The sequence below is a fragment of the Desmodus rotundus genome, chromosome 3 (genome assembly GCF_022682495.2).
Source record: "Desmodus rotundus isolate HL8 chromosome 3, HLdesRot8A.1, whole genome shotgun sequence".
Classification (NCBI taxonomy): Eukaryota; Metazoa; Chordata; class Mammalia; order Chiroptera; family Phyllostomidae; genus Desmodus; species Desmodus rotundus.
The window spans coordinates 184,613,877-184,640,785 of record NC_071389.1 but is presented as its reverse complement, the minus strand read 5'-3'; the positions used below and the strand labels follow the sequence as shown (position 1 = coordinate 184,640,785).

Sequence of the window (26,909 nt, the reverse complement as noted above, 5' to 3'; positions counted from 1 at the left end):
GGCTTTGGGGACAGTAAGAGTAGAAATGGGACCTATTTTTCTCCCTCAATAAGAGGAGCTTCAAGTAAATTGGGAGAAAAACGAGGCTTTCTAGTCTTGCCTTCGTTTAGCTACACAAAAGGAGAGGAAGATGTAGGCGCTGGCAGTATAACCAGCCTAAAATCACTGTTTAGAGGACTCATCCCCTGCCAGTTACTTGACTCTCTTTCCTTTCCCTCCTGCACCCATCCCTCTGACTCCCTGGAAGAGATTTAGGAGAACAACACACAGAGATTCCCAAAAAAAAGTGCAGAACCTCAATTTGTCAAAGGAGGTCCAGGACATCTGGGGTGGGTCTGGGAACCAATACCTTCCAACCCGCCTCTTTCTCGCAACCACTAGAGCCCAGCTGTAAGCTGCCCCTTGTCTTACTTCTGACCTGTTGCACCAGCCTGGGTCATCTGTGCCACTGAAGGTCATTGTGTGTGTCACCCTGCTGTCTGCACGTGCAACATACTCCGTGTCCGTACTGTGTCCTGTGCCCCACCTGCCCGCCAGACCACTCCTTGATGGAGGATCAAGCCCCACCCTTCCCATTAGTGTCCTCATCATGGTATCTGCCAGGGGGAGGACTCTCTGTCCACCTGAGGACACAGCTCCTTCCCTTATAAACACATGGGACAGTGTCCAGGCTGCCCGACATCTGTGTCCTCTCCCCTGAGATCACCGACTTTGCTGATGTAAGACAACAGCTGATCCTTTGTGCTTTAAGCCTTTGGCCTGTGATCCTTAGGGGGGGAAGTATTAACTAGATAACACCACTCGTAAAATGGTGGAATGTCACCCATTCCTTCGCAGTTGATTCAAGAATGAGTCCCCAGCCCCGCCATTTGTCTTGTTCAATATTTCACAATTTTGCAACCAAAGCTTAGCCGCAAAAACGTGGTATTTACTTCGTGATGTATTTCCATTCAGGAACCCAGTGGTAATCACACTCCTCCTCAGTTGTCTCCATCACTTAGCCAAAGCACTTACACCACTGGTGGCTCCCTAGACGTTCCTCACATTATCATGCAGGGCGATGCAAGGAGGAGAAGAAATGAAAACTACTTTGATGATATTCCCCGATCAAAACTGGAGAGGCAGATGGCCCAGGTAAGGTGTTAAAAGCCTCTGACATTTTTGCCTTTCACCCATACCAAAGTAATGCTTTCTGATACTGAACGATAGCTCACAATGCCTCTTGTCCACACCAGCTGGAATTTTACTATTTTGTGCCATGGCTTTCCCTGCTCACTTGAACTAGACTGAATCAGACCTTTCTGAGAATGGAAGATACATGTAGGTTCTTGTTATTCATTCCTGCTGAGGAAATTACGTCCGATCTCATTGCATCCAGAAAGTCTGGGCCCTACAGGGAATAATCACTGTGCAAGAATCAAATCGTAATGAAAATGAATAATAAAAGCCTAGATTATAAAATGTAAATTGGCTGGATGACAGGGCAGAAGTCGGAGGAAAGTATTAACTCCAGTGATGTTAATTTCCTCCCAAGTTTACACATTCGTGTGGGGTTTTCCCGTTGGGACTAGTTGCATCATCTCGTGTTGTCACCTTCAGCAACTGAGGATGATGCTGCTGCCCGACACAGATAACGGAAAAGAGAGCTCTGTCACGTTGGGACCTTTCCGTGTTTTGGTACGGATGTCCATGTCTGGCCTGTGCAGATGGCTGCTCAGAAACTCGAGTCAGCCATCGCCAAACAGAGGCGCTGTTCGTGGAAGCGCATTCAGATGGACAGCTGGCCCCGCTGTTTAGCTCTGAGATTCAAAGATATGGATTTGTTGACAATGATTGGCAGATTCAACTCTTTTCGTCCTCATTCTAGGTTCAGACTGATGTGTTAAGAGGCTTCTCTCTGCCTCCCACACCTAAGATGAAAATCTCTAGGTGAAAATTTGACTGTAATTGTTTTGCCTCGGTTGTTAAATATTTTTCTCAACTGTTTGGTGAGATTCTGTTTTTAAAAGCCTTTGGTAAACACTCTATGCTGCCACTCACAAAAGAAAAATGTGAAGAGAATGTTCTGGAAACCATGGCTATTCTGCCTGCAAATGCCCTGGGAAGAAAAGGCCTGATACATGGTGTCTCCTTTTAGCTCTCTCAATTCTGAATTGTTCTCGGAGCTCTTTGTGCAAGGAATGGTAGTGTTGGGATTCTGGGGAATCCTTTATTGAAGGGAGATGGAAAATGTAGGAGAGACAAGAAAAGAATAATTTTCCCTTTCCCTCTTGTTAAGTATTGTCTTTTAATCCTTATTACTGTTTTCACCGATGTCCTTTTAAATAAAGAGTCTGAAAGCTTTTTTCCTCAAGCTGTTCATATATTTCCTGCTACTTGTTAGGATTTGTGAATCACACAGGTGCTTAAATCTCTCTAATGAGAGCATTTCAGAGACATGGTACATTTTGACCTTGAACCACATAGTCTCTATGTGTTCATACAAACGGGGGTCTTTTCTGAAGCCTGCTCTTCCCTGGGTAAGGAAGGATCATACGCTGAGGAACATTAACTGTGACAGACTGTGCTGACTCCAGGAACAGAATCGCCTATCTCAGTTGCTCATATAATTTATGAAATTTCTCCACATACTACAGTTTTTTTCAGAGAGGAAATTAATTACTCTTTCTCCCAGGTTTGCACACTTGGAGATAGTCTAGCAAGATTGCTCACTTACTTTCTTTGAGATTTACAAGCTGGGGCAGGAGTACCTTTTGAGTAGCCTAGATATTTTTCTCGCCATGCCAGTCGGATGCATCGTGTTCAGGAATCGTCTTGCCCTTGAGAAAATTGAATGAACTTGTATCCGACCAGGTGAGAAAGGCTCCAAAGCAGGAAGAGGGGGTAGATAAGCAGGTAGGTGGGGTGGGGTGAGCCATGGAAGGACTGTGTGAAGGTGTTTCTTCGCCTCACGTGTACTGCTTGCTCACCGTGACCGAATGACTGATGGTAGACACAGGCCACCGTCAGCAACCAGGAGCATATTAAAAACTTTCTAAAATCCTACCGTTCGATACGTCACTTTTGCTGCAGAGAAAACAGGAGATGGCACTACAGAAATCTGGTCAATAGGAAAAAGGGATTCTGGGATTGCAACTCTTTAGGTTGTGTTCATTGCAGCCTTTTATTCGTTGGCTTTGAGAGTGTTTCCTGATTCTGAAGGGCCAGAGTCTCATGGAGAAATGAACACATATGTACCTCATTAAAACTGCCATTTCTGACCTGTCAAGGTATTAAATACTTGATAATTTTGTTGTTGAACAGTTTTATTTATGTGACTTTTCTACCATTCAACCACTCCATTGATTTTTTTTTCTATTTTCCCTTTTTTTGGGGGGGTCGTTTGCTATAATAATTTTTAAAATTCACTTGCTTCTTAAAACCTATCATACTGTCTCTAGACCATATTCTTCTTCAAAGTTATATGCTTAGCCAATAAAGTCAAGTCTCCCTGAAGACTTGCATTAATAATTAAAATCCCAGTGCGCAGGCAGCCAGTTGTTACACCTCCTTCCCACCCGGAGCCCAGTCCCAGCCATTCCTTCCGAGGGGTTTCTCCCCGGAGGCTTACTGTACTTTGGTTGTTGCATGCCTAACCAGTCAGTTTCTCGCTAAGTCGCTGAAGTCCATCTTTAGGGTTTCTTTCCTGTTGCTAAAAGAAAGGAAGGTGCAGTTGGACAGAATCACCGAGACAGACCACATTTTCAGAAGAACGCCCTACTGCGTCAGGCTTATCTGAGCCGCCACCAGAGGGTTCTGGAATTCCGGCCATAGGCTTTTGGTGGCCACAGTAATTCATAGGTGTTTTGGCTTCTTAAGGTCTGCTCAACAGATGTTAGGAAATGCTTTGCTTAACTTGGGAAACCAATGCTGAGAGTTAAATTAAGGTAAATTTAATGTCCGTTCCACATATTAAGTTCATTTATTTTTGGGCACCTATTTTTTAAAAGGTAGCACTAGAGTGGTGTTTAATTATTTGTTTTCAATATAAACAAGTATTAAAAATACCTGTCTTGGAATACAAGGGATTTGCAAATATTGTGGCTATTGTCTGTGTTTATTCTGATAAAAGCAATATTCTGCCTCAAATTGTCTTAACTGAATATGTGGGAAACAAAATTGAGTTTCGTACTAATAGCATTTTTTAACCTCTATGATTAATGGTGTAAACACATCTAAAAAATGGGTTTCCCATTATGCTAAAAACTTAGCTTTTCAAGCCTGTAATTCTAAATTGGGCACATTAGCTCAGAAGTTCTGAAATGTTCCCCTATTCCCAAACACCTAATAAATAAATGTTGCACTTCCATTCACATAATAATACCTTAGTGCATGTAGAGCTTTTAAACTTTCAAAGTACTTTCACATCTGTTGCCTCATTTCAGCACAAACAGGGAAAGCACGTGGAGGATCAGCTCTTAAGTGGAGTGCTGTGGAGATGAGGCAGTAAACAAAAACACAGAAAATACATCAGAAGGAGGAAAAAATACTTCCAGTATTTGCAGCCTAATCTCAATCTTTAGAAATTTTCCTGAATGACATTTAGTAGAAGTCAAAGTCTTCCTAAAATGAATACTAAAGGAGAGTGATGGAATTAATAAAGTTTAGAGACCCCATTCTTCAAAGTTATGAAAAGAGTCCCCTAGTGTGAAACTTAGCACCATTTATAGAAAATATTTATGGAAAAATGAAATAATACTTCTATTTTTACAAAATAAAAAAGTCTAAAGAGGAAGAGAAATACATATTTTTGTACACACTGGAGCTTAATATTAATGAGGAAAATTCATAATGTAAAAGTCCTTGTCCTTTGAATACCATCTTCGAAGTAAAAATGTTAATATTCCCGGGGCAATGACCTTATCTGATGCCCACAGACCTGCAGCAGGCACGATCCACAGTTTAAAGACACAGAACCTGAGAAACCGCATAACGGGGTCTGGTAGCACAGCCAATGAGAAACCAAATTAGGTCTCGCCTGGAGCAGTATGTTGGGCTCTATACAGGCTTTGTCTAAACTGCTTCTAAATCACAGAAAGTTGATTCAGTTCAAAGTCTACTATTTTCTCACCCAAACAGTAGTACCTAATGAGTATGACTAGATCAATTCCTTCTCTTTTTGAAAGCATTTTACCCCTTATGTTAGTTATTCAAATATTCTTTTTTTACATATTGTTAAAGGAAGAGAAATGGAAACTGAGCCAGGTAGAAGCCTTTCCCTGGCCAGATCCGAGCTGGGGATTCCGTGCTGAGATGTGGTGTTTTAGTGAATCCTCACAACGGCGCATTCTGGGCAGAGGAAGCCCGGCTGGGTGAGCTCTTTGCTCGCTACTGGTGCCCTGCAGAGCCAGCACTCAAACCCCGCTCTCCTGGTCCTGTCCTGGCTCCTCCACGGTCCTGATGCCCTGCAGGCTGCCTATGTTTAAACTGATACAACATGTTTTGATAACAGCTCAGCTAACACTAATTTCTCGTGGGCTAGCATAGATGACACTTACAGAGACCTAGTGAGCAGGTCGGGGATCAAATCGCTGGCAGTTGAGTGGAAACGTACTGACTCAGCTCATGGTTATCACACAAAACCCTTCACATGCAGAACAGCCATGGTTATGTGTTGATCCTTTCAGTGGGAACCCACCCTGCACTTCTAGGTAGAAGTCTGCTCTTCTCCTATGTTCGCAAAGAGCTTTGCACCTAGGGGTGGGGATTGCTGCATTTACAGACTTCTCGCACGTGGGATTTTTCCAAATAATGGGGGCTGTTTCCTTCGTGGCTTCTTCAGTTGCAGTTGTGTTTTGGTTTCTTTCTGGCTGTACCAGAGAGTCATGTGGACTCTCTGAACTTCTGTTTTCTTGTCATAGACAATGTGAGTCATGCCTGCGTCTCAGATTTGTGTGTATCAGATAAGAAAATTCATGTGAAAGCATATTTCAAACTTTAAATCACTATATATATAAACGATATGGCTAGCAATTCAGATATATCACCCATCAGTCCCTAATTCCAAGTCCCTAATTCATTGTGACGCCAATCAATGCCAAGGCTATCAGATGGTTATAGCATTCTGTAAAGACAATCTTTTTGTGCTAGTGTCATCCATGCTTAGAATGCATATTGAGAATGGAGTTGGAATTTTCCTCTTTGTTATCTTGCTTGTATGGATATGAAGGCTGCCAGGGAGCATCTACCGTGATGGAGAAGGGGTCTGTGCAGACGAATCATTAAAGCCAGGGAAAGCAGGGGAGATGGAATAGCTCCCTGCAAATACAGGTTCTCAAAGTGTACGGCAAAGGGAATCTCGCAGTATTAGCATGCTGTCCCTGTACAGGGTAAGACAACACATTGAAAAAGAAAGGATTAGGGGTTTTTTTTTTTTTCCCTTAAATGAAATTTAGAACTTAACACAGTACCCAAAATTTTTAGCTACAGAAGCATGACCATCTTAGGAAGCCGTGAGGCAAATGCTTACCCATCTCTGGAAAATAAGGAAGCTTACTATTTCCTCTTTGATACTTTCCCTGGGAGGGAAAGCCTGTTGTTCCTGGAGATTCTTCCCACTGTTCTGACATTATGGGGATGTGCAGACTGAACCTTCAGAAAATAGCACGACTATGTTAAGAGCAACAGCATTTTAAGTAATTTTTCCCCCAAACTAGACAAGTTTTCTCACCACTGTGTTATATCAGAATTTTTTAATGGCCATAAGTTAGTGGCTATTTTTTAATTTAGATTTTCATTACCTAGCCACTCCTTAGAAAGGCTCAGCCTGTCCATGGCTTCAACATTTTCTTCCATGAAGGTCTGAAGAGCAACTTACAATACTTAAACACAGACAGATGATATGTAACCAAAAAAAAAAAAGTTGAAGAATAAACTCAGCAAGCTCTTCCATCAGGAGCTCCCAGTTTGACAGTGTGTCGAGTTAGCAAGCTTCAGGGATGACTTGGGACGTGGATGATATCTGAGCCCTGTTTCAAGCCAGGAACTCTAGACCGTCCGCCACCTATTCCTTAAAGCCCAAGTGGAAAACGTTGCTTTCGTACCTGAAACTTAGACCTGATGGGTTGTCCACCCTGTTTGTTAATGTGGATAGTTGATTAAGAACTGTCCCTGTGCCCTCCCTACGCTGCTCTCCCTGTGGCAATGTTGGGAGTGGAAATTCTAATATGATGGGTGTTCTTCAGGCCATGTGGACATGTTACTCTCTGTCCTGTTCATCGGTCTTTAAAAAGTAGTGGGAACATTTTTAGGTTTTGATGCTTTTCCTAAAAGTCTTGGTTCTTTTATTCTCCACCAAGCCCCTCAGTGAGGCAAATAAGACGTCCAGGAGTTTATTCTGACAAAGGCTGGACAGACCGAAATGCCACGGGTCATTCTGCTAATCTTCCTCCATGCTCTGGGACTTAACCAAGGTGAATGTTTCCAATTAAAACCAGACCATGGATTTTAAAAATGCAATAGCAAAGATCTTATTTTCAACCAAATAAATAAAAAATCTGACAATGTGTAAAAACCTTGTCAGTGCCCCTGACCTTGTGGTATTTCGTGGCGCCTTAGGCTTGCTGACATCGAGCAGCTTGTTCACACAGAGGCACACCAAGCTATTTTCCACGTGTTAAGTTTTTGGAGTGTTTCTCATTATATTCAGTCCAGTTCTTGGGTCCGCGGGTCAGAGTTTTAGTTGATATAATCTGACCTTGCTCAATTTCCAAGGGTAGGAAAATTCTCTTATTCTCCTTCTCCCTCTTCTTTTTTCAATGTTAAAAAAATAGAGGCTTTTTTAATGTCTACAGGAAGTAGAGCTGATTATGCAGTGCTGTCTGAGTTAATTTCGTTTGTATATGACTCCTCTGGATGCATGCAAGTAGCAAGAATTCTACTCAAGATGTCTTAAGCACAAAAGGGCATGTATTTGAATCATTTCCCTGCAGCGTCCGGGTAGGCCTGATCCCAAGGCTCGTGTGATATCTTGCCCTCTGGCTCTCTCTCGTCTGGGTTGGCTCTTTTCCCAAACAAGCTTTCTCTACCTGAGAGGAATTTTAAATCCAATTCTGGTTAAACTCGAACCAATGAAAAAGAGGACTTATGTTTCTAAGAGTTCCCCCAAAAGTCCCAGGATTGAGTCCCACAGGTTCAGATCAGCCTGGTTTGGATCTCTTATCTGCCCTGAGGTAATCACAAAGGAGTGTGTGTGTGTGTGTGTGTTATGGGGGGAGGTGATTAACCAGGCTTAGGTCACGTGCCTGCAGGTGGTTTTAGCTCCACCTGAGCCACATGGACTGAAGGATGGGAAGGGAGCCCCTCCCATGGAGTGAAAGGGCCATGGCCAGAAACAGATATGGGTTGTAGGCAGACAGAGAGAGCACTAGTGGGTACCTGAATAAACCCACTTTGCCTTTGCATGAGAATGTGTGATAAACATTGTTACGTCACACAGGTATTGACTCCGTTTTTCAATTTGATGTGATTTTCTTAAATACCCGATTTGAAGTCATGAGATCTGGGTAAAAAATTCACGTCTCTGGTATCTATTACCTCTATGATTTTGAACAGGCCTTTTAGCTCCTCAGAGCCTTAGTCTTCTCTTCCCAAGGTTAATGCCCACCTTACATCATTATTGTGAGGCACAAATAAAGGAATATCTGTCAGGGTAGTTTCCAAACTACAAAGCTATATACTGGGGCTGCTTTAGAAAGTATTGTTATTATTTTGAAATAATGTCTAGCTTTCTTCTATACCATGGATTTTCTAGAAACTGCAACTGGAAATAAGTGCATTTTAAAGGAACGCTCATGATATTTAGCTCTGTTCTACAAAACCATTGCTATTTTCCAGCTTGTACACCCAAAGTAATCCTTCTCCACTAATACAGAAACAATAGCTCTTAGGAACGCAAACACTGTGCATGCCCCTCTCCTGTTAGCACCTAGTTAGCACCGGAGCTCCTTGGAAAGGCGTTATGGAGGGTACTCATACTTAGATACTTTCAAATGCTTTATGAGTTAGCGTATATCACTATATTTTATTTCTCTTTAAATGTCAGCTGTGTATGGTCAAGGCCTGACTGACTCTTCCTTGGTCATTTATTAATTCTCTATAATGAGCACGACTCCAGAAACTCCTGTTGACCAGATGACTCACACAAGGCTCAGGGTGGAAGCAGAGCCGGGAGTCAAACCCAGGCAGTCTAGCTTCACAGCCTGCGTGAACCACTGTTGCTACAAATTGGGTATACGCCACATTCGGGAAATCCTAGAACCCCAAAAGGCTCCAGTGCAATGTTTTGCGTCCTTTGACAAACCCTATTAATATCTAAAGCTTGAGGTAAGTGCAAGGTTAGTAGACTGTCGCCCCTCTAAAGTAGCGTGCATAAGCATTGTATTTGAAGAAAATCCTTTGCTCTTGACACCCAATTTTTCATTCTTTACAAGTCAGGGACAGCAAACAATGGCTTCATGTCAGCAGCTGTGAAATGAGGTGACTCCCTTTCTGTACAGGTCTCTGACTTAATGAGGTTTGGGTACAGCATCACACGAGGCTGTGTTTCTATATGCATTAATGCCCTCTGGACGATTCTTCTGTTCTCTTATTAAAGAAAAACAGGGGATTTTAGGGTGGGTAGGGGCCAGAAAAATGTATCTAGTCCTGTCTCATGATGAGCATCCTTCATAATACCCACAAGTTTCCACGTAAACTTGTCACTGGAAAGGTGGCCCCCACTTTGTGAGGCATCCCCATCGTTGGGAAAGTTCTAATTGGTAGAACTTTCATCTTATATTGAATTGACATGTCTTCCTTAAACTCCTGCTGTCTTCTGAAACAGCTAAGAAGACACCTGCTCCCTCTAGCTGAGAATAGGTCTTTGAAGACAATTTGATGTCTTTCCTTCACTATATTAACCACATCCAGCTCCTTGCCAGTATCATTCTGATAAGCGGGTTGTGGGTTACATGGCATGCTAGATTCCCCAATTTGGGACGTTTTCTAGCCTTTATTAATGACCATGAGTCATGCCTCCCTTCTCAGCCCTCAGCCTCGGGGGGTGGGGGAGGGTGTTTAACCTTAGTGCAGGATTTTACATTAAAGTTATTACTTTCCAGCCAAAATAGTTTCATCAAGCTTACGTAATCCTAGTCTACCTTTTTAAAACTTAGTCAACATTCTGTGTATCAGTGATCCTTCCTGACTATGCAATGTGCTCTTTTGAAAAGCTTACCTCAAAAAAAACGTGCCTTTCAAGTAACCCACGATTTATTGATTTCAGTGTTGAACAGACAGAACTGAGGGAAAAACTGTAACCTACCAGATAATTGTTCAGTTTGACCTTTTTTTCCTATATTTGCCACACAGATAAAATGAGGAAATAATGGGGGTCTCGATAAACATCACTGAATGAATGGCTTTGTCCGATGCCTCTTTTCTTACCAGAGGCAGGAAGCAATGTTAAGCGCAGAGCTAATAAGTGGGTTTAAATAAAGAAAATGACAGCTTTGGCTTGCAAGAAAGGAACATAATGTGTATTTTAAAGAGATGTTACAGGCAAAGAACAACAATACTTTGCAAAATCGAGTTTCTTTGCAGCAATTCATGTTATGATAAAAAGCTGCTGCTTTTCTGAATGTCATTAATATTTCTGCTTTTTAGTCACCCTGGAAAATGATTGTGACAGCATCCAAATATTGAAGTAGAACAGGTAAAGTAGTCCATATTATAATAAATAGCCTGCTCCCAGTTGCCTTAAATCCCCTGCAACACCCAGAGAACCTGGGGAGCTATACAACAGGATCTTGATTTAGTGCCCCATTTTTTTCTTTGCTCTATTTTTTCCCTGTGAAAAAATTTCATAAATAATTGTGCAATGTCGTTCAGGGCTACAACTGTCATATTAGGGGATGCAGGTTATATATTATCTCTACAAATGAATAACAGGAGTCTCATAGCCTGTAGTTTTCTCCTGCTTTGGCAGCTAAGGGCTTATTTTATGTGCCATCAGTATCAGAATCAGAGAAGGAAGGAAGGAAGGAAGGATGATCAACTGTAATTGAAAGACTAAAAACATATTTTAATTTTGACAATAATAAATGAATGGATGAATAAACAAATAAATAAAAAAGTGTCAGTGGTAAGAAACCTAGAACTTGAGTCGTTCACAGTGCACTTGGAGAAAAGAATCATGAGTCACACAGTTGGTTCGGGAGCCATGTAAGTAACACAAAACTCACCTGAAAGGAGAGAAGGAGGGTCGTTCCTGTACCTATAGCAGAAGAAATGATAAGATGCTGGGCCTGGGGGTAACTCGGGAGAGACAGAAGGTGGAGATATTCTGATTTCCAGGCCAGGTTCAGTTAGAGCCCATGAAAGAAGAGGCTGTGGGGCTGTTACTGCTAGAAAAGCTGCAGATGAGGTGCTTGACTAAACTGAATTTGTCTGACTCCGCCCTTTGACAGACTCATCTCATTTTAGTCTCCGCGCAAGGAGCCGCAGAGTCTGCTGGCTCCTGACCGAGGCCTCTTCTGTTGGCGTGCCCTTTTTTCTTTCGCCTTTGAAGCTGTTTTGTTCACTCTTCAAGTTTGTTTTTGTTTTACTATAGAAGCCCTGTCATCCAAGAGAAGGAATTGACTTTATTATTCCTTTAGCTTTTGCTCAGAACCTTTCTTGTTACTTGTTGGATTCTTTCTGGTCAATATCTGAACACTCTTCAATGTGAAAGAATTATGACAAACACAAGGAAGAAACAGAAAAAGTCAACTTTTTTTCAGGGCCAGAACAAGGCAGACAATTTCATCTCTGATAAAATCTGACTGGAGGGCTCTATTCATACAAGTTTCTTTATTACACTAGTTACACAGCACCAGCCGACTCCCAGAAGGTCTTCGGGGCCTAACTGGTGTTGACGTGATGGAGGTGTCTTTAGTTTGCTCCGTTCCAAGACCCACCGTCAGCCTCTGAATCCCAGTTTACTACTGGTCCTAACGATGGAAAAAGGATGGTGTCCATGGTGATTACCATCCCATGGACATCAACTGAAAGCAGGATGGATCCCTACTCACTTTGTAACCCAAGCCTCACACCCAATCAATGAGCAGGAACTATCTTTGAATGAATGTCCAGGTGCCAGGGAGACAGGTTCTTATGCTTTAAAGTTGTTTTTCACATTTTCAGTTTCTGCTCAAAAGAGTAATCCCTTTGCAGTGGGGGCAGCACAGACTTGATTTGGATATAAAATGCTGGGTGCTCTGAGCAAGTGACATTGAAGGAAGTGAGGGAGCCAGTCCTGCAGTGTATGGAGGAAGACCATTTCCAGCAGAGAGAGAAGCACAGGAAGCAAGAGCGTGCTGTGCCGTTCAGAACCAAGTGAACAGGAGCAAGGACTGTAGTAAGGAGGGCAGACAGGGAAGGCAGGGATGGTGCCAGAGGATGGTGATCTTGCAGGCATGGTTAGGACTCTGAATTTTCTTCTGAGTTAAGTGGAACAAAGTAGCACAATCTGGCTTACACATTAAATGAATCATGTTGGCTGTTGTATTGTGGATAACGACTAAGGGGGCAAAGATAAAAGCAAACCAGTGAGACCAGTTTGGAAGCTAATGGAATGATCCAAGTAAGAAAAGGTAGTGGGTTGGGCCAGGTAGTGATAGGAGGGTGAGAAGATTTTGGAAGTAGATTTCAATAGGGTTTCCCGCGGGGTTGAATGAGAAAAGTGAGTAAAAGGAGGACTCTAGCCAGAAGAAGGGGGTCGGCATTTGCCAATGTAGGAAAGCTTGAAGTGGAAGTGAGGTCATCAGAAGCTTAATTTCGGGCATTTAATTTAAGGTTACAATGCCTGCTGTTCATCCAAGTAGAGGTGTCAGGAGGGCAACTGGATATCTGAGTCTGGAGTTCAGAAGACAGGTCAGGGCTGGAGATACAAGGTTGAGAGTTGGGACTGGAGGAGACCACCTAATCCAGCCTGAGGGGGGAAAAGGCTTGAGCACTGATGCTCCAGGGGTCAGAGGAGACAGGATCATAGGAACCAGCAAAGAAGGCTGAGAAATGGAAGGCATGACCACATGTGTCAGATAGGTCAGGCAGGTGAGCAGCTGGGTTTGGCAGGGTGGAGGGTACTGAGAAGAGCAGTTTCAGAAGAGCAGGCTCAGGTGAGGACAGGAAAAGGGAGGGTGGCGGCCGCATGGATACTTCTTGGAGCGTGTGGCTTCTCTAAGAAGAACATAAATGGAGCAGGGCCTCAAGGAGAGTGTTGGGTCAAGGGAAGAAGCCTGTTTGCTTTGAGTAGAAGATGTTGCAGCACTTTTTGAGAATTGTCCAGCAAAGCAGCGGGGAAATGGATGGTGAACAGGCGAGAACTTACTATAAGCTACTGGCTTGCTACCAGAAATTGAGCAGAAAAGAAGCTCACCTTTAGGAGGAAAACTGTGGAGACAGGTGATGCACTTTTATTTTACTCTTAGATTTCAATGCAAATATGTCGTATTTTCTGAACTGAGTTCGTGATAATCTGAGATACAGATGGTAACAGGAGCGAGATGTATATTGTATTTTAAGAAACCGTTTCCACAGTCAGGAGACAGGTGTGAACTAAAGATAAAACTAGACACCTTCAAATTTCTATTAACTTCATCGTGAAAGAAATAACCATTATTAATTATATCTCAGTTATAAGACTACTAGATTTTTATTGAACCCCCATTTATGTGGATTTCATTGTAATTCAGGTTCAGATAACCTACATTAGCCTTTGCAGGATATGTGGAGAAGGGAATGAGAGGATGTTAATGGACAAATGAAATTGCAAAGGGGGGGTTTTAACGTCCTTTTATAGAATTGTTTCCAAGCAGCCCTGTAACATCCAGGCGGGCTAATTACAAATGTTCCTGCTCTCTTCAACCAAACTGGCCGCATTTTTTCAAACCCTCATCAGGAAAAATGAGAACTTTTCTGACAAGAAGTCTGCAGGGTTGATTTCGGGTGCATTTTACCAGAAATGAGTCTACAGTGACTCATTTAAAGGCACAAGTGGCAACAACAACAACCTGGACCAACTACAGGTGGTGATGAACAACATTAATTGATTTTCCTGCGGTGCTTCATTATGAACCAGGACATTTTTAAACACATTCTGGGATTCCGTTCACTCAGTTAACGCGTTTGACGGCCTCCTGTGGTCCAGAAGTCCCAGGAATTTAGGTCCTAGAAGCTGTGAAAAAGTTGAGAACATTACCTCTGTCAGGAAGCTTCCCATGAGCTGCACAACAACCTCGTGAAATATGTAGGCCAAGTACTATTATTATTCCTCTTTAGATGAAGACATCCTAAGGCTTAATTAAAACTGAGATTTAAATCACTTCTGTTCTAGGAATTGGGGCCCCAGGGGACATTTTATTACGTGTATTATATTTTTTTTCTCAAAACTTCTCAAAACTCAGTACTCTAATACGTTATACCCTGAAATATTATCTTCTTAAATATAATGAAATTCTGCAGTGGAAACTTCTGTATTTAAAAAAAATTTTAGCCCAGCATTCAGCCTAATAACCGTGCGTCTGGAAGTGCCATTTCACGGTATAAAGGTGCCAGTTACAGCTGGTCCGCCTGACGTCACTGCCCCGTGAGCCTGCTAGATCCCTTACTGCCCACAGGACTCCTGGGTGTCGGAAATGTATCGGCTTTTTTAAAAACAACCTTCATAACTAAAATACAATTAAACTCTTTTTTTTAAGGCTTTTTACCATTTGCAATGACTCACTTAAGTATTGGAAGTGATAGAGGTGTTACTTGTTCTAGAGTTTAAAACATAGCTTGTAGATGGAAAATTGTCACTGTAACTTCTTTAAAAGAGATGTAAGCCACATGTGAGCTCTCTGCAGTGTATTTGACCAGAGGTGGGTTTTTCTTCATGAGAAAATTTTTATATGAATTTTTTTAATGTACATATGTTGTGAGACCCTCTTTTCCCTCCTCAACTCCCTGGTAACTCTCTGTGACTGTGGGGAGATACATTCACATAACAGGATGCTCGGTGGGAATTTTCCTGTGAATACCGCGCATTCTGAAGGGAAAGGAGCAAGGGTTATGGAGGGGCGGTGGCCCTGCTCTGCCACACTCAGCTACCAGTCTGTCCATGCAGTGGAGGTTGATGCTGGGGGAGTGCAGGGAACTGTCTGAGCCACTGTGGAAAGGGATGAGGCTTTTCCTCCCTTCCATGGGAGGGGAGTGAGCGCGTCCCCATGCACTCCAAGCCCAGTGAGAAGGACTCCCTGAGGAACACTCATCCAGGGTGGGGGACCCCCAAGAGGTCGAGACACATCGTTTTCCACAGCTGGACCTCGGGCAGCAGATGCACGTAGCACCAACCTGAGCTGAAGCATAGAGACGTGGAGGGAGATGCCCTGGCAGAGAGGAGAGTGGTTGCCGAGGAGCCTGCCCTGCATGACAAGGATGTTTCTGTGTGATGCGAGTGGGCATGCAGAGGGGGGCTGGGCTTCCGCCTTCTCCCTGACACCCCACGTGCAGTACATTCATGCGTGTGTTTGATTGAGCAGGGCTCAGTGCAGGGAGCCAAGCTGGAGCCAGATCTCACAAGTCAGGAACTGTGCAATGGGGACAGTGCCCCGCCCCTGCAGAGCTCTCCGAAGAGCTTACGTGGATACAGTCCAACCCAGGCTGGGGTTGTTCCTTCAAGAGGGCATCAGAGGCCAAGGTGGTGTTCCCCTGACACCCAGTGACAACCGTCAGACACAACTCAGCTCAGGTCCTTCTGTACTCTCCTCCCTAACTAAGAACACTGGAGGAGGTAGAGCTTGGGGTTGGGGACACCCAAAGTTCACCATGACAGCCCAGGGTTTTGAAGCCCCAGGACTGGCCTGTGGTGAGGGAAAGCAATGTTGGAATCACCTATGACACTGGGGTTTTATACCGAATGGATTCTTCAAGACTCAGAGTGACCAAGACGTCATACAGTCTTCCCAAAATGTCAGGTGGCCTGTTGCCCATCAGGGAGGAGCAACGGGATGGCCCGTGTAGGAATGATGATGGGAAAACAGTAAGACTTCTGGGTATTTGAGCCCCAGAGGACTTGAGACTGTTCCATGAACAGTAAAATAAGTTCCATGTAACTGGAGAGTCCCTCTGCCCTCTGGTGAGGTCAGCAGAAGACTGGCACTCCTTCCTAGCTATCCCAGTGGGCTGACGTGCTGTGACACTCCCTGTGTGACCTGAGCAAGCCACTTCACCTCTCTGAATGTCAGTGTCTTCATCTGTCAGATGGCAGGTAGTCCTGCATTACTTCTAGCTCTAAAAGTCCACGGACGCTGATGTAGAAGAGTTATCTCAGAACTGTGGGTGAGGGAGCGGAAAAGGTCAAGGGTGTCCTGGGAGTATGTGTGTGCCTGTTAGGATGGTATTCCCACGGAAGGTTGGAGTTAATCTATTTAATTCAGGTGGCAGCTGTTGGGCCCAAGACTGAGCTTGCTAGAGATTTCATTTTTGAAAAGTAGGAAAAGGAAGATGTCCCCATGGAAAAAATAGCATGAGGCTTCAAGAAGGAACTGGGAAGAGCAGAGCTGGTTTAAGTGGAAGGTGGTCAGAGGTGCCTTTTGGTCAGACCCCGGGGATCTTTCTTGCTTAATAGAATGCCTGTAACCTGATAATCTGTCCCCAACAAGCCATCCAGATGACAGGAGGGATGGACATCAAAGATGTAGGTGTGTGTGGAGATGCCGTTGTAACTGGAGAGAGACGTTAAATTTCTGGTGAGCGTTTCGGGGAGGGTGGGGGCGAGGGAAACACTTAGCCAGGGAGAAGCTTTCTTCTCCTTAAGTCGTTTGCCGACGACACAGTCCTTTGCTGGGTTTCCAAACCATATCGCGCATGTTTTCATCTCCCTCCTGCACTGATCTCTGCACTGTCTGCTCATGAATTCTCAGGAGGTTCACAGTGCTTGCTGAATACGTTTAGGCGCTCTGCCATTTTCTGATTCAATTTCACAGTGCCTTTTAGAATGATAGAATTCCGGAAAAGAACTCTGTAAAGGTCAGCCAGGAGCCTAGTCAGTTTATTTGGTGGTTTCTACTCTAACTCCTGGGAGGGGGCGTTGCTTGGTTTGGCATTTGGTCCTGAGCAGACCGTATTGCCTGCTAATAATTGTTAGTTATGAGATTGGCAGTGGCGTGGTGGGAGAGCGAAGGACGGAGCTGATTCATGAGGTGCACCACTGCCGTTCCCCAAAGTTTCTGCTTACATAGCAGAGCTGAGCTTCCCCCACCCTGACCCAGCCTCCTTCCCACCTCACACCTCTGCCACCTCACACTCCCACTGCTAGGCCGCACGCTGACACTTCTCCCCTCGTTAGCCACAGAGATTTGCCCTTGAGAACTCTGGAGGGAAGGATATCCCCTAGGTTTAGCACATGGAGCAGTGACTAAGTTACAAAAGTCATTTCACTGCGTTGCTTGCTCATGGTCATTTGAAGATAAGAAAATAAAGATGTTTGCCCTGTGTTAAAGGTTTTTTCCCAACTTTTCATGAAAATATTGATCCTCTGAAATGAATGATGTGAAGAGGGAAGCTGTTTCTGTTCTCTTTGGCAGATAGATGTAAACCACGGCTTGCTTTTCCCAGCATGATTGGTAATTTCCGTGACACAAAGCTAATACACAAATAGCCTTTTTTTTTTTTTCTTTCTAGCCAACCCAAAATGTTTTTAAGCAAAAGAATGGCTTGGAAGTCACTCATTAAACCTTGGGCAGTTTTTGAGCTTTTTTTTTCTTTTTTAAGAAATGTGATTCTTTGCTTTTTATTATTTTCCTCTTTCCCTTCCTCAATGCTACCTTGGTAGCTGCCGTGTTTTAAATATTGACAAGATGAGATAGTTTTCTGTTTATATCAGCAGTCGTCTGTCTGTGAGATATGGACCAATCAGAACGCTGGATTTCCTTTCTCAGCCATCCACCAGGTTCATAATGTAAGGTTACAAATGGTTATTTGCTTGTGCTGACCTTGCGCTATGTAATGTGTTGCAAAGTGTTGTCAGTGGCTGTAGGGGCTGTGTCCTGGCAAAGCAGGAAATTTGTGATGTCCAATGACTTATGAGAATGTGTGTGTGTGTGTGTGTGTGTCTATTACACTTCATTCACTTGTGACTTGTGACCAGTTGACGTGCAAACATTGTCCTAAAAATGAGAAACATACTTGGTTTTGAAGTGTACGGTTAAAATCTGTCCCATGTGAGTTTTGGCTTTCATCCCAGGTGTCTGTTTCACTTGCTTTTACAGGAAGAAGGAAAAGGGTAAATTGATGTATATGTATACACATGTATGTATCGGCGTTTTTCTTTCCCGTTTTGTACTCCCCCATGTCTATGGGCTATTCAGCGCATTGCGTCTAACAGTTTTCAAAGGTTCATACGCTTTTCTCATGAGAAATATTTGAGTGCGATTTGCATGATAGACTATAAATTTTATGCAAATGTGGGAGGAGTGTAGCCAGGAGAGGCACTGTTACAGCTGAAAGTGGTTCTCAGCCTCTTCCATCTGACATCCCGAACTGATCTTCGGAACGTGTGGGAAATCCTGACCCATTTCACTCCGAGCTGTTTAATAGTATTCAAATGTTCACACTTCACCTTCGCATACTTTTGGAAAATTCATTTGTGTTGGGAAACTAAACATTTTAATGTTTGGGGATTTTCAATTTTGTAGTTTAAAAAAAAACAATCCTATTTTCACATCCTGTTAAATTTTTCCCATTGGATAGCCTCCTGTCTGAGAGGCTCAGACATTTGGTTGAGAATCACTAAGCAGAGCTTTGGGGTGGCATGCCGGGGACCTCCTTCGGGGTGCCACCTCAGGCATGGCCCTCCTCCTGTGCATGGGACGTCTGGCTCCTAGGGACCCTGGGGTCTGTCCATTGCCTGCTGCTGGCACTCTGTGATCCGGCGGTTTCTCCCGAACCTGGAAATGCTACCGCGTGCTTTTCATGTTCAGGAGGGGCCATCACTACTCTTTATCATGAAAAGAAACCCATTCATTAGAACCAACTGCATTTGACCAAACTAGTATCCTTTACGCGGGAAGATTTGTTAGAGGAACTACTGCAGCATCCTGCGTTTGTGCCTGCGTGAGTGTCCAAGGAGGCTTTTCCTAGCATTCACATCCCAATATCCATATCCATATTTATAAGCAGAACGCTGTATGTAGCACGCTTCAAAGCCTTCGAGATAACCGAGAGTGAACGTAATCCCGTAAATCTTATGTCTGATTGTTTGGAGAGCCCATCTCTGATATTTGTCAGAATTATTGAAAGTGAAACCTTAAAATAACAACTGTCATTTAAAATCATTTTAGTTTTTCATTAAGTGTTCTGACGAAATAGGAAATAATGTTTGTTAATATTTGGATCTAAATATACAAGCAGGTACATGCGATCAGTTCCTAGCAGAAAAGATTTAAAAGCCTCAGTTTTAAAAGATAATTAAATTCTAATTGTAAAAAAAGTGTTTAAAAAATAATAGAAGGCTTGGATAATACCATAGCTTAGTGTTCATGTTAGAAAGCTAAGTCATAACCGTGGCTTTTATTTAGTGACATCCTTAAGACGGAAATGTTTCCTCAAGAAGAAAACGGGAATGGAGACTGTGTTCCCCTTTGTATTCTCAGAGCATGTAGGATATGTAGCATCTTCCATTTCCCTTTTGCAAGGGAAGGTTATGCAATAAAACGTTTTAGCACCTGCCTTAAGTATCCAGCGCATATGAACCAAAACCATACAGCTTCACCACCTTCGGAAATCACACACAGTTTAAAAGCTGCATTTTGGACTCTGCCAGTCAATAAAAATCTGTCTGTAGACTTTTGTGAATTTTCGACTGTGCTCTACTAAATTCACCTAGTGGTTTTATATTTTTCAGCTGGTGGTATAAGAGACATTTAATTTAATTACATCATACTAGGTATGACCCAGTTATAATCCTCCAAACTCAGCCAGACTATGAATTTCTAGTGGGCTGTTGGTAAATACCTATTACACAGAATCAATTCTCCATTTAAAACTCTAATCTCAAGTTATGTTTTGTCTTTATAGCAGATTTATTTTTATTTGAGTTTGAAGGGATAGTTAATAAAGTACATTTTCCTCTGTTTAATTGATACAGCCTAAAGGAAATAAATACCTGCATACCAAGTAAATGAGGTTTTAGGCCATGACCAAGTTAGTAAAGCCATTCAGTACAAGAACCTACAGGAAAAGCTTTCTCCAAGTATTTTAAGCTCTAAAGAGAGAGACTGAACACATTTAGTAAGAGCGGCTCGAATCATTTTAATTTTATTTCTGTAATTACTTGAGCTTTTTAAAGAGTACTGTCAGTAATAATTTAAAATATGACAAAATTTACCCCAAGCATTTCCTGTTTTACTTTTTTATTCTACTATTATTGTTTCACTGTCCCTATGTTTCTATCTACTTTTTATTAAAGATAAGGTTGTATTATAAATCATTTTCTGAGGCAAAAGACCTTTGAGGTCTGTTTGCTTTTATTTTATATTTAATAAACATTGTTAACTGAAAGATTATTAATTTTTTTAATTTACTTAAAAAATACACATATTATCTGGCTGTGAATGCACTATTTAACAGAAGCTAATAGTGGGCTTCACTGTTTGAATTTATTTCATATATAAAGCAAAACCCCCTGTAGTCACTACTCTCTCTACCTCGCTCCTCCTAGCTCATTCCCGCTGTGATTCAGCCTCCAGGAGGGCTGAGACCTAAAGCAACCTTGCTCTCTGAAAGCTTTTGTTTTTACTGTCAATCAACCAGGTGAAGATGAATCCCACCCGAGGGCCAAGGCCCCAGGTGCCCTTTACAACAGTGTGAAGCCAAGTCCATCCATTCCTGAGAATTAATTCCGAAGAGAAAACTCAACCTAAGCTGAGTCTTCTAAATATTCTTAGATTTGAGGCTTAAAACAAATAAGTTGATGAATATCCAGGAAGAAAATACATGTATTTCCTTATCAATTCAGTCTTAAGAATCCCTCGATTTGAAAATGAATTTCTGGAAATAGCACTAAGCATAACAAAATTCAGTTTCTATTTCCAGAAAGGAAGATTCAGCCAGAGTAGGGAATTTTAAAATATTTGGACTGGAGCCATGTTTTAAGGCCAGAAAGAAAATACAGTGAGGATTCTATTTCTCTTCCTTATAATTATGTCCCCCAAACACAACAGGGAGGTCCTGGTGGGTCACTCTGGATGCAAAGCCAGTGGTTTGTGACCCCTGGGCAAAGTGGAGTCCTAGGGGAGCAGATGATGATGTCACCCAGACAGAGTTTAAGGGACGCACCACTCATTGCTTCAGGTGGTTATCTCAGACGAGATGGGGGTGATTTCCAGACGGAGGTGGTATGTGCTGGGGGCTGTTGCTCCCAGAATGGCTGCTAAAAGCTTTTGGGAGCCATGTGGGTGATGTAAATACGTGGATCAGCATTTGGCTATAGTTCTGCTTTCAGCGTATGGAACTCACACGGAAGTTTAAGTTAAAGTGCCTGAGTTCATGAAATGATTACAGAATGAGTTTGCATATGATTTGCATGCTTAATATACTAACACCTGAAATGTCCCCATGACTCCAGCTTCACCCCACCCATCCCCTCATCCTGCAACCCCTAGTGCCCCCAGCTCCTGCCCTGTCTGTTTAGGCTGTTGTGAAAAACTGCCTGTTGAGCTCGGCCAAGCTACCGCAGCTAAACTATGCCAGGGCCGACATGAAGATCTGGTGCTTGGTTTGAGTGGTCACATCAGCAGACACTGGATCGAAGGATATTTTGATGTCGACGAGCTCCTTTGTATCATTCCACGGAGTTGCGTGCAAACTTCTGTTGTTCTGTTAATGGTGTTACCTGTGACTTAAGTGTGGAACGCCTGTTTGCTATGTTGTTGTTGCTTTTTGGGGAAGCGGGGAGAAAGGGGAAGAAAGTTAATGGGGGAGATGAGAGGTGAATTGCTAGATGTTGGGAGTGCTTTCAATTAAGAACACATAGTTGCATGTTTCCACAGTTGTAACAATTATCACTTAAAGGGTATTACACTCAGCTTCAAAATAATATTGAAATCCATATAGCCTTCATTTTGAATCTTATACTAGATTTTTTTTAGAGCAAATCACAGCCAGTTGAAATGAAGACTAGAGAAATAATAAAGATCCACATGTTTGAGAAAGAAGGAAAAGATCAAAATAGGAAGTCACAGGAAAACTTAATCCTAAAATTAATTGCAGTCACTTATTGCTTTTACATAATGAACATTCATATAACTATAAAGAGAAAACTCAAAAATGAGTCAGGGATGGGTCATCAAACAGATGAAACGCTAAAATAGACATCCCAGGTGAAGGCATAGCAGCATCCGCTGGCGAGGGGTAGAAGAACCACACCACAGGCGAGTGAACCAGCAAGGAGAAGAAAACCGACGTACAGAGTAGCTCAGCCCAGAGCAGGAGAGCGGAGAGGGCATCTGAGGAGCCAGGGAAATGGCGTGATGCTTCAGGGAAAAGCTTCAGGCTCTCTGCCTCTATGCAAAGGCCTGTGCATTCCCAAGGTGATCTAGAACTTTGGTTTTTCAAAGTCAGTTAGAAACTTCCAGAAGGCCTAGCCTCTGCCTGACACTTTCCAGCCCCAGCAGCCACCTTATAGGCCACCTAATGTAAGCTCAAATTACACAGAGAGAATTGGGATGCTAGTCCTCTTCCCCAAACACACATCCTATTTAAGCTATTCCTGGAGAATTGTGGTTATTAACTCTTTGGAATTTCTAGATTCTTTCAGAGAATTTAATGGAAGCTATGGACTTCCTTTCCCCTTCAATATAAACACCTACATCCCAAATTTTACATTGTTATCCTAGACTCCTTGAAAATCCTACTTAAGGAATTCTACAGTATCAACCCATTTACTAATACTTCTATGGAACTTGGTCTCTAGCCAAGGTTTTGCTTGGTTTGGAAGCTCATGAGACCTTTTTATATTTTCTCAACTCCTAAGAAAGGTAATTTCTCATAATTCTGTAAGACCAGCCAAACTCATGTGGGAAAAGCGTGGCTCTGGAAAACTTCCTACTGTCTAGTTTTAGGTATCTCTATTTGAGAACAGAGAACTGAATTGTGAAAAATCAGAATTCTGACCAGGGAAAAGAGTAAGAACTTTCCCATGTGTAACATCAAAATCAGACTAGAGCCCAGAAAAGACCTTCCAACACAAGCCTCTGTCCCTGTAGACCTCACACTGACCCGTTGTACGGGAGCCCTCCCTTTACGGCACTTCGCTTCGCTGAGCTTCACTCACGGATCTTGTGCCTTTTAGAAATGGAAGGCAAGACCCTCCACCCGCAGAAATAGTGCGACTCTCTTTATTGTAATACTCACTTGATTGCGGTGGTCCGGGCTCGAACCTGCAGTATCTCCAAGGAATGCCTGCAGCAATAAAACAGGTTGAGGCTAACCTTGTGGAAAATGATAAACTGGGCACATATATTATGTGCTTGCGTGTGTGTCAGGACCCTCAAGTACATGCATATGCACATATGGCCAAACGTGGTATTTTAATGTCTGGTCTCCGTTTGTGCTTCAGGTTTTCTGGAGAAGGTAGCTGAAGTAATCACAGTGGCATTGACCAAGGCAGATGAATTTAGATGAGGAAAGCTAGTTGTCTTCCATTAGTAAATCTTTCTTCTACAATGTTGTGTAGTAGAACACAGTGCCTTTTCCCCAGAGATAAAATTATTTATTCATAGGACATGATACATGTCATGTTTGGGAACTGAAATTTATGGAACAGAGTACAGGGTCCGGCACAAATGATGCCCCCTTTTTATCACAAAATGATCAGCATGTAATTCTGTAACATAATAATATCACAGTCATGCACACCATGTGATGTTTTAGGCAAAATGCTCAAATTAAAACTATAAATTATTACACCCATATAATTACCCTACCAACCACACTCAAGCAGGCGTTACTTCTGCTGGACCCTGTATTCTACATATAAAAGCAATTCAGACTAAAAATTTCATGGTCAAGTTTAGAACATAGAAAATTCTTTCAATGACTGGATGTTCTTTTCTCTTGTAACACAAAAGTATGAATTAGTACGTTGTTATATCTTAACTACATTTTTAAATTAGCTTAGAGTATCATTCTAAAAAGAGAATAATTCAACTTCCTTCACACCTCAAAAAAAGTAACTGGGCTTTGGGAAACAGGCTAATGAACATAGAACTGCAAAAAGTGGAAGTATTCCTAAACACATAATCCACACAAATGCACTTGCACATTTACAGCACACGTGGATGAGAGAACTCAGGCTAGCTGCAGGCAATGAGCTTGGCCGACTGCTCATGTCACCTCTAGAATAAATGTGGTTTTCAGACAGGAGACTGGGGAGAGCCTTCCATCACCTTGCGGCCCCCAAATGAAGCTACAGCCTCCACCCCGGTCCAGTACTGGCAGCACCACCCAGAAAAGCTCATCTTCCAGTCGTGCGACTACAAGGCCTTTGTAAGTTACCTGGGCTCGGCGTCGGGGGCAGTGGGGCAAAGGGCGTATTTCTGGCGTCTTTACTTCTATGCTGAAACGATACCAAAGTGCCCAATTACTCAAATGTTCTCCCCTTCTATTTTTTTTTAAAGTAGCCTCCTCTCCACAGAGGAAGTCCAAATAAATAGAGCTTTATGACCCTTTTAATCTTGGAAGCTTAAGATCTGTTTTCCCTTCTTACATAGTTGTATGTTTTAAATGAAATGTCATAAAATAAAATCTTAAAATGGAAATGAGTATAAATATACTCATAAATATAGCACTATAGACATCTCTATTCACCAGGGGTCTCCAAGCATTGGGCCCACCGCCTCATCTGAATTCCAGATTCTTTTCCTTGTTATCAGTAGGGTTCTATTACTAGGTATTATTTTTTTTGACAGGGAGTGAAGCTTAGCTGAGAATTGTGAGTAATATGAACAGGTAAATGTTCAAAAAAATACCATAGTTTTGGGGGCAGTGGTTGTCATGACTACAGCCGGAACAGCAGCTGAACTTCTGCAGTGCATTGAAACAACCTCTCTTGAGTGTTTCCATTAGGACAAACGTTCCCGATACCTTAAAAGATAAGGATTTCACCAGGATCCTTTTCCTTAATTAAGATGTGGGCGTTCTGGTTATCTCATAGCAATTTAGGCCTTTTTTTTTTTTTTTCATTTTGTGTTATCCACACCTCTTCTAGTGCTTACTTATCTTGAAGCATGGGGTCTGTCTCAATAGTCACCTCCCCAAATCTGTAGGATGGAAATGCCTCCTCCTTCCTCCAAAGCTCAACCACCAAATCCCTGAGACATTCTGAACATGCTTTTCTTGAGAGCCTTTGACCCAGCTCTGCCACTGTGCCCCTACCCCTCCTCTTCTGGTCGGGGACCCCCAGGTTTACAGGACTGATGGACACGCCAGTTTGCACAGAGTGCCAGGGTCTCCTCAGTCACGTCAGGAAAATAATTATTTTAATTCACTTGCTAAAAAGGAAAAACACATACAGCTCTTTTTATTTTTATTTTTTTAAGGAAATCAGAGAAGGAAAAATGTCAGTTGGGAGGAACCCTACTGAAGCTTCAAAAAGTTGAGGAGTCCATTAATAGAAAGGAAAAATATCAGTTGGAAGGAACCCTACTGAAGCTTCAAAAAGTTGAGGAGGAGTCCATTGATAGAAAGGCAAAATAGACATTTTGCTAAAAACTGTTTGCCCCAGCCAGAACCTGGAGCGTGAGTGGCGTTTGGCGCGAAGGCGGTATTGGATCCCACCCCCTAACAGCCAAGTGGTGGTGAAGCTGGGGAGGAGAGTGTCTCAGCCCTCTCACGCCCCACTCAGCCCTCCACTGCCAGTGTGCACCAGGGACCCGGCTCCCTCTGCTGTGGGACAACTGAGGCTCCCTCCCCACCCGCTCTCATCCCCTTCTCAGGTGGATCAGCCGTCATAGGGCACGCAGCTGTGAAGGAAAAAGGTCCAGAATGGCATCTCCGCCTCGGAACAGCAGCCTAATGTTAATTACTTGTGCAGCCAGCTAAGCCCAAATGGGGTGCCTGTTGCTCAGTTTCTCAGCTGTCTTATACAACCCTGTAATTACATAGATGGCAGCGTGATTTATTTTTGCAGACATTGCTGCCTCAAAAAAAAAAAATAAAAACAGGGACAACATTTTTAGATGCCCCCATTTTGCAGTTAAATATGATTTGAAAGATGGCGTCTTTAGAAATGCTGCCATTTTATTTTAAAGAGCAATTTACAGCTCTCAGAACTGTGGTTAACTCTGCCGTGCTCTCTGTACAGAAGCGTGAGTTTGTTAGGGCTAGTTACTGTTTGTTTTTTTAAAAAAAGTTGTGCACCAACCTATAGCCGAGAAACCTAGCCAGTAATACTTTCACAACGTGTTTTTAAATTGCTGTTCATATTTATACTTATAAATCGTTGAATTTTTCTGTATTTCAGTATTTAGGTTCTATGCTGATAAAAGAGCTCAGGGGGACAGAATCAACCCAAGATGCTTGTGCAAAAATGCGGGTAAGTTTGCCAAACGATTTTTATTTCTAGTCACTGCAATACTAAATACTGGGTATGGATACAAATTGCCGCTTTTCAAATTACTACTTTCTTCATCTGCTGGTCTGCTGAATCACACTGGTGTTACATGAAAAGGTGTTCGGGCTTTGTTCCTGTTTATACTTGATCTTATCTTGCTAGAGTTTGAGTTGATGTCTTTATGCTATATTTAGACCATATTACATTTACTTTTATTTTTAAAAATCTAAAATGAATTGTATGTACATGGATTGCTCTC

The 26,909-nt window shown here is 42.6% G+C and overlaps 1 protein-coding gene across 10 annotated transcripts in view; it reads left to right on the top strand.

Moving 5' to 3' along the window:
• The window catches only part of ANKS1B (ankyrin repeat and sterile alpha motif domain containing 1B), an 805,832-nt gene that overhangs the window by 733,456 nt on the left and 45,467 nt on the right, over positions 1–26,909 (top strand). For 6 of the 10 annotated variants that reach the window (XM_053921934.2, XM_024579129.4, XM_024579128.4 and 3 more), the window contains 3 exons: positions 955–1,134; positions 24,457–24,585; positions 26,561–26,632. In XM_053921934.2, coding sequence (XP_053777909.1) covers positions 955–1,134; positions 24,457–24,585; positions 26,561–26,632 — 381 coding nt within the window. Of the gene's footprint in view, positions 1–954; positions 1,135–17,923; positions 17,999–24,456; positions 24,586–26,560; positions 26,633–26,909 lie in introns of all 10 variants that reach the window. The other 4 variants (XM_053921938.2, XM_053921940.2, XM_053921941.2 and 1 more) reach the window with 2 other exon arrangements.